Source organism: Trichosurus vulpecula, chromosome 7, assembly GCF_011100635.1.
Source record: "Trichosurus vulpecula isolate mTriVul1 chromosome 7, mTriVul1.pri, whole genome shotgun sequence".
NCBI lineage: Eukaryota > Metazoa > Chordata > Mammalia > Diprotodontia > Phalangeridae > Trichosurus > Trichosurus vulpecula.
The window spans coordinates 159239083-159253635 of NC_050579.1; the positions used below are offsets into that span (position 1 = coordinate 159239083).

The following is a 14553-nucleotide window of genomic DNA, read 5'->3' on the forward strand; positions in this document are numbered from 1 at the left end:
GTTTCACTCAAATCCTTCAAACTGATATGTACACTTCTCTTAGTCTGCTCTAAAAATAGCTAGCTTAAATAATTCTTTGAGATTTATACCACCTTTTCTTTTTTAAAATAATTTTTATTGATATCTTTGGGGAGACTGAGACTGGTGAATTATTTGAATTTGGGAGCTTTCAGCTGCAATAAACTAAAGCTGCGTGCGTGTCTTTACTAAGTCTGGCACCGATATGGTAAGCCCCCAGGAAGAAGGGGCTGCTTAAGGCTGAATAAACTGGCTCAGGTTGGAAATGGAACAGGTCAGAACTCCGATGCTCACCAGTAGTGGGGTCAGAGTGGTAGCTTTACTCTAGTCTTGGCAAGATGAGGAGGAGATCCAGTCTTCTGTCATTGTGCCCTCATAGGTGTATCCTGCCCATAGCTATGAAAGGTATGTGATCTGTTTAGCCTGGCATGTAACATACATTTAATAAATGTTTATTGATGTAATTTAATTAATTTAAAATGTAATAAGTAAACCTACTTTCTTCTATACTGATTTCCAGTTTCCCCAGCATTTTTTATTTTTTATATTTTTTAATAATATTTTTCCCCAATTACACTGAAGGACAATTTTTAGCTTTCATTAAAAAAATAACCCAATGCAACCTAGAAGGAAAACAGAAAGCTGGGAAACAATTTTTACATCAGGTATTTCCAATAAAGGCCTCGTTTCTCAAATATATAGAGAATTGATTCAAATTTATGAAAATATAAGTCATTCCCTAATTGATAAATGCTCAAAGGATATGAAAAGGCAGTTTTCACATGAAGAAATTAAAGCTATCTATAGTCATGGGAAAAAATTCTCTGAATCACTATTGATTAAAAAGAAATGCAAATTAAAACAACTCTGAGGTACCACTTTGCACCTGTTAGATTGGCTAATATGACAGAAAAGGAAAATGATAAATGTTGGAGAGGATGTGGGAAAACTGGGACACTAGTACACTATTGGTGAAGTTGTGAACTAATCCAGACATTCTGGAGAGCAATTTGGAACTATGCCCAAAGGGCTATAAAACTGTGCATATCTTTTGATCCAGTAATACTAGTGCTAGGTATGTATCCCGAAGAGATTTTTTTTAAAAAAGGGAAAAATATAGAAGTATTTAAAACAGCTCTTTTAACAGTGCTAAGAATTGGAAATTGAGGTGTTGCCCATCAATTGGGGAACGGTCGAACAAGCTGTGGTATATGATAGATATTATTGTGCCATAAGAAATGACAAGCAAGATGCTCTCAGAAAAACCTGGAAAGACTTACATGAACTGATGCAAAGTGAAATGAGTAGAATCAGGAGAACATTGTAAACTTGTAACAGCAATAAGATGAACAACTGTGAATGACTTGGCTATTCTCAGCAATACAATGATCCAAGACACTCTGAAGGACTTATGATGAAAAATGCCATCCACCCACAGAGAAAGAACTGATGGAGTCTTGATACAGATAGGAGCATACTTAAAAAATGTTGTCCAGGCTTTTTTTTTTTTTTTTCCTTGATCATGACTTTCAGGAAATCCCAGTAATTCTTAAATTATCTCTTCCGAGTCTATTTTCCAGGCCAGTTGTTTTTCCAATGAGATATGTCATGTTTTCTTGTATTTTTTTTCATTCTTTTGATTTTCTTTGATTGATTCTTGATGTCTCATGGAATCATTAGTTTGCATTTGCCCAATTCTGATTTTTTCTTTTTTTAAAAATTTTAATTAGATTTTTTTATTTTTAGTTTACAACACTTAGTTTTACATGTTCTTGAGTTTCAAATTTTCTTCCTTTCCCTCCCCTCCTCCCTGCCCCCCAAGACAGCATGCAGTCCAATATAGATTCTACATTGACCTTTTCGTTAAACTTATTTACACAATAGTCAAGTTGCAAAGAAGAATTATGACCAGTGGAATGAATCATGAGAAAGAAGGAACAAAACCAAAAAAAAAAAAGAGGAAAACAAAAAGAGAGCAAATAGTTTGCCTCAGTCTGCATTCAGACGCCACAGTTTTTTCTCTGGATGTAGCTCACTTTTTCCATCATGAGTCTTTTGGAGCTGTCCTTGAGCCTTGTATTGCTGAAGAGAGCCAAGTCTATCAGTTAGTCATCACAGAATCAATATGTCTGTGGTTGTGTATAATGTTCTCCTGGTTCCAATTCTGATTTTTAAGGAGTACATCTTGGAAATGCAAGGTGACATTATCTGTGAGTATTTGTTAACGTTAGCATATCTTTCTGATTTCTGAATTTTTTTTTAATGCTAGTTTAACTGATGAAGAATCTCGGAAAAATTGGGAAGAATATGGAAATCCAGATGGGCCACAAGGTAATGGATTTTAAAATTTCCAGTGTTATTGGGATGGGTATTGCAAAATTTATCACTAGATTAGAACGCATATCTTTGCTTTTTTAAAAGGTAAGAGAGTTAAACATGAATATTTCAAAAGCTTGAGTGTAACACATATCCTATGTAAAGTATGTGTCCATTAAATACATTTTTCCCTTTATCCAAGAAACTAGCTTGAAGAGTCAGGCCCAGAAAATTTCCAGTAAAAAATACAATCAAGAAATAAATATAATAGTCAATGTAATTGTTAAATCACTTCAAGCTAACTTATAAAAAGTGGTTGAAGATTCAATTTTTTTTCTATTTAAATTATTATAAAAATTCAAGTCTAAAAATAGAAAAAAATCTTTTTGGAGTTCTTTAGCAAGAAGTTATTTCAGTCCTGCATTCTCCATTAAAATCTGTAGATTATTGCCTTGTAAAATTGAGAATCATAAATTTGGTACACTCTCTAGTACTTTTACTTTTTTTGTCTCCTAAATAAAGCCTTGTATGATAAATTGAAATTCCTTTTAGAAACGTGGATGTTTTTATCCTTTTAGCCACAAGTTTTGGAATTGCTTTGCCAGCTTGGATTGTGGATCAGAAAAACTCAATTTTGGTAAGTTTTCTCAGTTAAAGGCTTCAGAAATATGATGGTTGTGTATGATATGAGACTGCTAGACATAAGTTTAGTGTATTGCCCTGTTCTTGTTGGGGCAGCTAGATGTTGTAGTAGATGGAGTGCTGGGCCTGGAGACAGAAAGATTCATTTACCTGAGTTCAAATCTCAGACATTTACTAGCTGTGTGACTCTGGGCAAATCACTTAACCCTGTTTGCCTCAGTTTCCTCATATGTACAATGGCCTGGAGAAGGAAACGGTAAATGACTCCAGAGAACACCGCCAGGAAAATCACAAATGGCATCCCAAAGAGTTGGACACAACTGAAAAAAGACTGAACAACAAGCACCTATTCTTTGTTATATATTGTATAACTCAAGATAATGAATGAGGGAACTGTTCCATTTTTATTGCTGCTGGGGAGGGAGAGTGCACTATGGTAGCAGAAATGCTCAAAGTACTCATAAAATCTAAAGTGGGTGGTAGTTCCTTTTGAAAAATTTGAGAATAACTTCTAACCCACTGATTGCCAGCCTTTCTTACATGTTTTACCCCTACCTTGTTGGATTTAAATTACCCGAATTTAAAATATGTTCCAATGACACTTAAGGAAGAAATAAGGTGTCAGAATAAGTAGTAATGTTATTGGAACTCCAAAAAAACCTTGGGAATTGCTTTATTTCTTGATCAGATATAGGAGATGAAAGGCAGCATGGTTAAAAATGACTAGCAGTGGATTTGGAATACGAGGCCATGGTTTTAAATTCCATCCATACTAATTAACTACCTCTGTGAAAACCCTCTGTAAATCGTTTAACTTTTTCATCTTCAGTTTCCTTATCTGTAAAATAAGGGGCTTGGACTAGATGATTCATGAGGTCCTAAATCTTCATCCTATGTCTGATAAACATTTTTACTTACTAGCCTGCTTTGATTCATATAAGATGGTTTAAAAATATTTTCAGTTGAACATGTCTGTACTTATTTATTAAATATTATCTTGTTTTATGGCCAAACAACAGATCTGCAAGAAGCATTGTAACTGGCCACTGCAGTCTTATTAATTTACCATAGGCATATTTGTCATGCTTTGGCATGGAACATGGCAGTGCTTGCCAGGCAGGATCTATAGATGGTTAGTAGAAATAAGGGGAAGCACTAGGTTAGGAATCTAGAATAACACAAGACAAGATTTAAGGATCACACAGTTTTAAAATTCAGAGCTATGATAGGTTAGAAATGTAGCCAGACAAGACAAGGCATTTAAGAGGCCAAGGCCAGGAATCCAGGACCTACTGGGTGAGAGTCAAATGCCAACAATTAAACATATACGATATTGAAATGAACATTTCAGTAGTTTATATAGAGGTTTCTTCTGTACTGCTAAAAAAATTAGCAGTTGATGGTAGATCTTGACAATGTCTCTTACTGTATATTTCTTTTTTCCTAACCTTGTTCATAGAATGTGTCATTTATGATAATTCATATATTCTTCATGATGTAGGTAACTCTTTTTCCCCTTTTTCTCTCCCCAGGTTTTGCTTGTGTATGGGTTGGCATTTATGGTTATCCTTCCAGTTGTTGTGGTAAGAATTTTAAATGGGAATTTTTTATGTTTTTAGTACTAAATTTAGGGTGGAATATTTGTGAATTTCCATAATAAAGGATGTTTTTAAATATTTGAGCCTAAAAGTTAGAAACCTTATTTTCTTTCACATTTTGTCTAAAGTTACTTTTCAGTTGGTTAATATTAAAGTTAACCTCTTGAACATATTGTTGTTCTGCTTAAACTTTTGGTCCAGAATTTTATTTAGGACACTCTTATCTTATGCTCTTGTCCTAAATTCTAGCTGAAACTTAAACATTGATGTATTAATTAATTGATAAACACAGAAGAGATTTAGGTTTAACTCAGTCTAATGTCAGCATCAGCTAATTGTTGATCTGGCATAAACTGGTATTTATGCCAAATTTTACTTATTATTGGTTGGCTTAGAGACATTAGGGGAAGGGGATGGGAATGTTGACTCTTAGAAAATCATAAAATTAACTTTTTTTAAAATACAGTTTTCATTTTGGAGTTTTTATCCAAGAAAAGAATTGTTGCTGTCAGTTTGGTTTTTCATATTATTTTATTTATGTCTTAGGGCTCTTGGTGGTATAGATCAATACGCTATAGTGGAGACCAGATCTTAATCCGCACAACTCAAATCTACACATATTTTGTGTATAAAACTCGAAACATGGATATGAAACGTGAGTGAAGCAGATGTGATGTTCTGTCATTAGTTTTGTAGTTTAGGTTACATCCTTTTCTGTACTTAAAGATCTACAAATCCTGTAGCATTTTATATTTAGTTAATGCAATTTTATGTTTGTTAACTGTGTTAGAAAAATGCTTGTACTAGAGAAATTCTAATTTCCAATATCAAGACTATTCTAAATAGTTTCTCTTAAATTACTGAAGTTACGAGAGGATGCTAATATACTTCACATTTCTCAACTTAAGTATTTGCATTATTTATTCATTTGGTTTTTTGCATCTGAAATTTGATGCTAAAAACTAGATTATGGTTTCGTCTTAATAAATGTAAAAGGATCCTTGATATTCAGCGTATTGGAAGAAAACTGCTAGACTGTATTTGGGCTTAAGAAGGTGACTGTCCTTTTTTCTCCTGCTCTTAGATACTTTATTAAACATACATTTCTGTGCTGCAAAGCTATTTTTCTTTATAAATTTTATTCATAACATGCAGCATTCTAGAACTGTTGAGTATTAGAGTTTGAAGGGGGCCTTAGATTTTTTAGTCTAACTCCCTAACCAGTTAGGAGTCTGCTTGAAGACCTTCAGTGATAATCCTGAGGCGCTATCTCCTATTACACTTCTGGACAGCTCCAATAAGTTCTTATCTGTTTTCCTGTATCTTCTGCTCACTTTTGTGTATATGTCGTTTTGCAGAATGAGAAATTCATTCTTTAGCAGAACCACAAAAATATTTCAAATTCACAACATTTTGCATGTATGTTATATTTCATTAATATGTATCTTTTAAAAATCAAAAATGCCAGACAGGTTTTCAGACTTATCTTGGACTTACCTATAATTATGTTCTTGGTTCTTGAATCATTTTCCTTAGAAATTGGAAAGGCTATAATTTCCCAGATGGATATTAGGCACATGTGACTAAGATGTAAGCGAATCTCAAGTTTTTTACATTTCTTTTTGAAGGTATTGCATGCTTATAATAAGATAGATGTAAGAGGTTGTTGACAGTAGTGTAATAGCATTTCTGGTTTGTTCCAGGAGCCTGACATTTCCAGGGCATTATTTTATTATTGTATTTAACATTTCAGTAGCAGTATTTCAGTAACTTCAAAATCAATGGTACTTAAGAGCTGCTAAAAGGGATTTCTTCTTCAACCAGACAATACACAATGAACCCATGGTGCCATATTACCTAGGTTGATATAGGTTAAAATTTTGGATACTTTTGGCTTTTGCCTTCAGGAACCTTTTATTTTGCAATGGGTAAAGAGATGTTTGCATCCCATTTTTAGTTTAGAGACACTTGGGCAGAACTTTTTTTGAATAGAATTTTTTAAATTTTAACTGAACCTTTTGGAATCTGAAGTTAGTGATGTATGTTTCTGTTGAGTTGTAGTAATATGTTAATTTTAAGAGTGAGGCATGTATCTTCCTCAAAATAATACCCTAGGAATACATAGTAAAGAGTGAAAATTTTTTTCTGCCATTGTTGGAAGTTTCAGTAAACATATCATGATGTATGGTATAAAGTAGTATTTGTTGCTCTAGTGTTAATGAAGTTGTCTAGGGGAATTTAGTAGATATGCAAATTGATTTATTTTTCTAATTTTTGTTATTTTGGTAGGTCTCATAATGGTATTAGCTGGAGCCTCTGAATTTGATCCTCAGTATAATAAAGATGCCACGAGCAGACCAGCTGATAATATTCAAATACCCCAGGTTCGGTCATTTCCAAAAGTATTTTGCTTGATGTTTGGATACTAAATCCATTGCTACTGTGTGTGTGTGTGTGTGTGTGAGAGAGAGAGAGAGAGAGAGAGAGAGAGAGAGAGAGAGAGAGAGAGAGAGAGAGAATGCATGTATATGTGTGTGTGTATATGTATGTTAAGTATTTATCTCATTTACCTAGCTAATCAGAGAAATTGGCAGTATTAATTTAAAGAAGAATGAGCCTCCACTTACCTGCCCGTACAGCTTGAAGGCCAGAGTTCTTTTACTATCTCATCTTGCTAGGATGAAAATTCCTGAAACACTTGAAGAAGGTAATTACGATTCTAACATCTAAAAGGCTCTAATGGGACCAAAGCATCAGGTTTAATTAGATCTCATGGTATAGTGTTTACATAGCTATTCATTTTTGCTCAATCAAATAATTGCTCAAGGACCCTTTAAAAAAGGAATCTATATGCTGTGTAATTACTTTACAAATAGCTTAATATGTCAGATATTTTGATGTGTTAGAATTTGGTGTTTTGTTTCAAGGTGACAATTCTAATTTTGGGAAGATTACTTTCAAGTTATATGTAGCCTTTTTTAAAAGAACAGAAAAAAAAAAACTCTCCTCCTTCAGAGCCTTGAGATAATGGCCCTCTTTTCTACAAAAACAGTCATAGATTGAGGATGAGTGGGTAGTGGTTGGGGTAGGGTAGGGTATCATATGGATGCTTCCGTGGATGTTATTATTATCTAATCATAAAAGTTAGAAAAGTTTCCCTGAGATCTTTGATGATTTTATAGATCATTTTTTATAGTTTTAGACCCATGGCCAATACTGAAGCTTCTTTGCTTAGTGTCCATTAAAACCTTCATAGATCAAAAACACTTTAAAATAAAGCCATGGACTGGAGAGTCTTTTGAAGCATCAGTGATTTGGGGAAAACTATTTATTTTTAGGATCTTTTTAAATTTTACAAAAATAGAAATCTTAATAAGTGTTTTTGAAAAATGGACAGTTAAATACTGATTAATTGATGAATTCTCATGACAGTTCTTATTACTGACTCAAGTCAGAAATAAGCTGTATTTTGCATGGGCTGCTGAAATCTTTATAAACATTTCTGTCTTCTCATCAGTTTTCACTGTTGACTTGTGTCCATCTTTCTTTTAAAACCATTTTTGTGTAGGTTAAAAATATGATGGATGCAGGAATCATATTTTCTGTATTTGGTACAGTAAGGATGGAGGGCAGAGTTAAATATTACTCTGAGTAGTACTTTTTCACTTTTTAAAAATGTTCTTCTTTGTATGAATGAGTTCATTTAATATTTATTCTTGGTTTTTTTCCTGTTCAGTAATTGTAGTTAACATGGAAATTTCACCAAATGGTGGTAATTACTCAGGCTTCTGAAGTAAAGCAGTATTAAATATGTTGGAGAAAAAAATAGAGAAGTAAATTCCTAAGCTGAAGATTTGTGTTAAAAATTATTTCTAATTTTGGGTTTGAGGGATCATAGGGTTGCCTGACTTCATTATGATGAGGTTTAGGAAGACTTTGTAAGGTAACCTTATAAAATTGTAATCAAAGCAAACATCTAAGTTTTTCTTGCATGTGGAAGTGAGTTTGCATAGTTCTTGTTGCTACAATTGATAAAGATGATCTGGTCATAAAAACTAGCAAGATTTCCCTGAGATATTTGATTATTTTGTAGATCAGCAATTTATCCTGAAAAAGTGCCCTGCCTTACTGCAAGAAATGGTTAATGTAATCTGCCAACTAATAATAATGGCTCGGAGCCGTGAAGGTGAGGAGGAAACATAATTATCTTGTCCTCTTTCTTGCAAGCATATGTAGATTACAATTCACAGTATTCACAGATTTACTGATACTTAAGTAAACATTGTGGCCATCAGTGTTTGGAGTTTTATTTATCTTTTTCCTCTTTACTTTTTTGTTTTTGTTTTTTGTTTTATATAAAGACATACTTATAACAAAAGGATAAGAATTAATCATTTTAAACTATTAAAAAAACCTCACATTATATTTAATGTTAAAAAAGTGAAAAATAGGACATAAAAGCATAAAGGTGTGTTGTGTCATTTCTAAACGGAATCCTCTTAGCTGTAGTTTTTTTTCCAGATCTTTTTACTGTTTTGTCCTCTTTTTTTCTCAGCTGATAAGTATGATAAGCTGATAAATATTTGAAAATTTTTTTTGATGACTAAAGTATAGAAACGAACAGCATTTTCCCTTAATACTTCCTTCTCTTGTAACAAAGCAAAACCACTAGAAAAAGGGAGCATGTTTGACAGTATGCATTCCATTTCATATCCATAGTTTCTCACCTTTCTGATGAGAGGAGGGAGATAACTCCATAATAACTTTTCTGGGATCCAAATTGGTCATTAAAATTGATAAGCATTTTGCTGTCTTTCAGTGTAATTTTTGTTAATCTCTCTATATTTTCCTGCTTCTACTTCACTCTGCATCAGTTCATGCAAGTCTTCTCACATTTCTTTGAATTCATTACATTTGTTTCTTATAGCACACAAATAAATTCATTATAGTTCTATACTATAGTTTGTTTAGCCATTGCAGAATTAGTAGACATTCACTTTGTTTCTAGGCAGTCAGCCAACAAGTATTTATTAAGACCTTATTATATGCCAGGCACTGTGTGTAGTGCTAGTGGTACAAAGAAAGGCAAAAACACCATTCTTGCCCTCAAGGAACTCATTCTAATGGGAGAGACAACATGTAAATATGTACATACAAAATGTAATAACTATGTAGTATGTATACTGTGAAAGACCTGAAGAAGGTAGAATTTGAGCCGAGTCTTGAAGGAAGCCAGGTAGAGGGGTGAGGAAGGACAGCATTTCAGGAATGGGGACAGCCAGTGGGAAGGCAGGCAATGTCATGTAAGGAACATCAAATAGTCCAGTGTAGCTGAGTCATAGGGTACCTGGAGAGAAATAAAGTATAAGAAGACTAGAAAAGTAGGAAAGGACCATGTTTTGAAGGACTTTAAATGCCAAATAGATGACTTTATATTTGCCCTGGATGTAATGAGGAGCTAGTAGAGTTATTGAGTAGGAGGTCAACATGGTTATAACTGTGCTTTGGGAAAATTGCTTTGCAGCCAAGTGGAGGAAGGATAGAGTGAGTAGAAACTTAAGGGAAGGACTTTTGGGCCTGCACTTGGTGGCTGTGTGAGTGGAAAGAAATGAATGTATATAAGAAATGAGGTACAAGTGACAAGATTTGACAGCATATTAAATATATGGGGAGCATGAGAAAGAGGAGTCTAAAATGACAAGTTGAGAGCGTGAGGGTGATACCCTTAAAAGTAATAGGAAAGTTGGAGTTGGCGCAATGGGGGGAGGATTGGAGAAGGGATAATCGGTTATGTTTTAGACCCATTGAGTTTGAGATGCTTATAGGATAGGTTCTAGATGTCTAAAAGAGTTGGGAATGCAGGTTTGACTAGAGCTGTAGAGAGAGATTAGGGCTAGATATATAGGTCTGGATATCATATACATAAAATGGTAGATGAACAAAAGAAAGCATTTCATTTCCTAGGGTTTTATTTCAGTGTTACTGCTAGGTTTGATTTGCAAAGGTTTTAATTCTTTTCCCCTCTCTTTCTTTTCTTTCCCTTTGAATCCTTTGATATTAGGTAATTTCCCATTTGTAAAAGTGAGGTTAAAGTCATTCTTTCTTGCTTTTTTAACTCTGGGACTTAATGGTTATGGAGTGATGAACTGGTACCAATAAAGTCTCACATTCTCTGAAAAGGATATGAGGATTCAGTAGTGGGGAGAAAGTATTCCAGAAATCAAAATTGTGAGACCACGATTAGTTTTTAAAAACACATTCATTTTCTTAATGAAACTGGTAGTATTTAGGGTTATCTACTTAATGAAATAGTTTTCTTTAAATGGCACTGATTGATTTTATTATTCATCTTATTCAGCTTTATAAGATTTGGACATATTGATATGGGAGAAATTCTAAGGAGAGAAGAAAGGCACACCTAAGTTTAAGATAACATTTACCTTTAGCTGCTCATTAGATGAATTTATATTCTTCTATCAGCATTATAGAGTTGTTTACAAAACACAGGAAAGAATAACAAAGATACCTAAATTCTTACAAGCTGTCAGCTTGTTCTTACTCTTGACAAAGGGTATATGAGCTTATGACTCTCAATAGAAGTGACTGTCAAACTAGTGGTTATGGCAGGGTGTTCTTTGAATCTTTGAAAAGAGAATTTATTTTTTACAGTACCCATCCTTGTTTATTTTTTGGAAGGTATACTTTTTCTTGTTTGAGGTTTGCTGAATTTAAAATAATGTTATTTCTATCAGTGTATAAATGTCAAAATGAGTTCTCCTGCTTTACTTTGTGTTGGTTATGTTAGCATATTGTAAAGCATGTAAAAAGTGCAGCCTTGTTTTTTTAATTCTCTCTAAGAAAGGGAGTTTCGTGCTCCAACTTTGGGATCCCTGGAGAATTGCATGAAGCTTTCCCAGATGTCTGTTCAAGGCCTTCAGCAATTTAAATCTCCTCTTCTTCAGCTCCCCCATATTGAAGAGGACAATCTTAGACGGGTTTCTAATCATAAAAAGGTATATAGTTGAATAGGTTTTCGTTCTTTAAAATAAATGCCTGCATGTTTGTGTTAGTCTTGGTTTCATTGAATACTCTTAAGAGAATAGGTCTTGTTTCTAATACGAAGTAGATAAAAACCACTGTGTGGTTTTTGTAGTGGTGACACACACCACTGCTATAATTATATGGTGACCCTTTAAAAAAAAAAAAGAAATGGTCTTGAGCAAATGCTTTTGGTTGCCTGATTACTGTATGGCAATAAGTAATAATCAAGCTGGTTGTTGCATTTTAAAATTCAGTTAATTTTTTCTCCTCACATTGTCAATATATGCTTTCAAACAGTTTAGCTCTGTTTGAGGAAAAAGGTCAAATAAAGTGTTGAATTTGGTGTTTTAAAATTCTAAATAATATTTTGAAAAGCATAAAACATAAAACAGCTTCATGTTTTTTCAAGTCACTGAAGATCTAATTAAAAAACCCATTTTTCCCCCATTAATAATAGGCTTATCTAGCTTATTTTTCTTTTCTTTTTTTTAAAGTTCAAAATCAAAACTATCCAGGATTTGGTGAGTTTAAAAGAATCTGATCGCCGCAACTTACTGCACTTCTTAGAAGATGAGAAATATGAAGAGGTTATGGCTGTCCTTGGTAGTTTTCCATTTGTGACTATGGACATAAAATCACAGGGTAAGTGACTGTGCTTGTTATTGAACACTGCTGCCCCTTTTGAACTATTACTGCTTATGTGGTTGCTTAAGAAATCAAGAAATACAGCTTTCCCCTCTCTAATACTACTTGTAACCCACATGTCAGGAAAATTTATTTTAAAAAATAAGTAATGTACATTTTTTGAACTATTATCTTTCACCTCTCTCCCCCTACAACAATCTAGTGACAGTAACCTTGCTTTTCCTCAAATAAAACATTCTGTCTCCTGACTGGCCATTTTTACTAGCTATCCTCTCATGCCAGGAATACTCTGTCTTCTTAGATCTACCTCCTGGCTTTCTCCAAGCTCAAGCTAAAATCCTACATTATACGAGAAGTCTTTCCTGATCCCACTTAATTCTAGTGATTGGTTATTTCCAATTTATCCTGCATGTAGCTTGTTGGTACATAGTTGTTTGTATATTTTCTCCCCATTAGACCATGAGCTCCTTGATAGCAGGAACTCTCTCTACTTTTGTACTCCTGGTGCTTAGCACAGGGCCTGGTACATAAGCACTTAGTAAGTTTTTATTGACTGACTCTATAGTGCTATCTTAGTATGATAATATATATAAGGCTTAGGTTTGGGAGAACAGTCTGTTTTGTGGAGCAATTTGCAAAAACCCAAAATCAAAACTTTTTTCTCCCCAAAAAGCAGAGATGATCTCTTATTCAAGTAATACACTCATGCACAAAGAAAATAATCAATCCAGAATGTCGGGAGGGTCCAACCCATAACTAAGTGAATTGATTTGAAGCAGATAAATCTTCAATGTCATGTGTCAGGAAAAATTCAAATGATTGTAGAAGTTTGGTAAAGTCTTCTCTAGGGTAACATCTCTCTGAAGACTTCAGCCATGTGCCACCCAGAGATTTAACATTTTATACCTCTGCTCCTGTGGCCTCTGTTGTCAGCCCAGTCGGGTTACTTGGACCTTTACCTTATTTTTCTCTTGTATTTCAGCCTGCACATTCACATCTCCCTCCATGTGGCTGTCACGGCAGGTGGAAACGGACAGCATGGCACTAAGATCCATTTCTTAACTTTCCAAAGAATGATATAGATTTGTGTAGTGATAGAGGATTTTTCTCAAAGTTTGGAATTACTGCTATTGTGAGATAAAAGAAATTGTTGCTCCAAATTACATATCTTTTAAAGGAAGATAGTTTTCATTTGGCAAACTAAGACATAAACCTATTCTACATTGTTCTACTACGTTTCTGTGTTTGCTTTCATTACGTTTGTTCCTTAGGCTCAATTTTTGAGGGAGAAGTAAAATTATTTTCCTCAGTATCCTTTATAGACTACCATTGTCAATATTAACAAGCATGTAGAAGGTAACATTTTAGAGCTGGAGAAGGCAGCCTTTATTTTTTTATCCTTAGCATTTCAACTCACCTTACTATCATGTACTCTAAACTCCAGCCAAACTAGACCACTTAATTTTCTACAACTATATTTTGTGTTTTCTTACCTCATGCCATTCCCTAGCTCTAGTTCTTTTTGTCTTCCTCTTCACCTCCATTTGAATTCCTTCTAAATCTTCAGTGCAAGGTCAAGTGTTCCCATCTTCATGAAGATTTCCTTGATCTTTTAATTTGTACACATATGCATCTAGCCTAGGGAGACAAAGACTAAGTAATTTGACTTGGGGTACGTGATCTGGTTAAGATTGCTTAATAGATATTAAATGCCATAGGGGTGTTGGTGGATTTATAGTTAGTTGAATGATAGAACCCTAAGAATATTAATTAAAGGAATGAATTTAACTTAAAAGGTTCACATAGTTGAATGTGTAAGAGAATAATGGAGAGGGACATAGGGGTCAGAATTGGAAAACCTTAAATTCAGTGTTTTATCTTGTAAGCAGTGGAGAGCCACTGAAAGTTTTTTGAAAAAGAGGGCTGAAGTATGTAAAGTAGTGTTTCAGTGAAGTTTAATCTAGCAATACGTAGGATATATTCATAGGGTAAAAGGCTAGAAAAGCAGAGGTGGTGGATAAATCACCGCATGATTTTAATAACTCATTGGAGATAGTGGGAAAGGAAGAGGTGAAATCAAGAATGATTTCCAACTTTCAAGTGAAGGTTTTTGACAACAAAAATAGAGAAGTTAAGAGGTAGTTGAATTTGAGATGAAAGCAGAATATCTAGATAAATCAAGGGTCCCCCAAAACTGGTTTTTGTATGTTCTGTGAGCTAAGAATGGTTTTTACATTTTTAAATACAATAAAGCTTTATTTAAAAATGTAAAAAATCATTAGTAGCTCTGTAG

At 34.0% G+C, this 14553-nt stretch overlaps 1 protein-coding gene across 1 annotated transcript in view; it reads left to right on the forward strand.

Annotated features, from left to right (window-relative positions):
• Positions 1 to 14553, forward strand: part of SEC63 (SEC63 homolog, protein translocation regulator) — an 87285-nt gene that overhangs the window by 44975 nt on the left and 27757 nt on the right. Inside the window, exons 5-13 of the mRNA XM_036766405.1 lie at positions 2288 to 2349; positions 2913 to 2971; positions 4509 to 4559; positions 5121 to 5229; positions 6864 to 6958; positions 7149 to 7281; positions 8668 to 8760; positions 11433 to 11587; positions 12110 to 12257. Coding sequence (XP_036622300.1) covers positions 2288 to 2349; positions 2913 to 2971; positions 4509 to 4559; positions 5121 to 5229; positions 6864 to 6958; positions 7149 to 7281; positions 8668 to 8760; positions 11433 to 11587; positions 12110 to 12257 — 905 coding nt within the window. The remainder of the gene's footprint in view (positions 1 to 2287; positions 2350 to 2912; positions 2972 to 4508; positions 4560 to 5120; positions 5230 to 6863; positions 6959 to 7148; positions 7282 to 8667; positions 8761 to 11432; positions 11588 to 12109; positions 12258 to 14553) is intronic.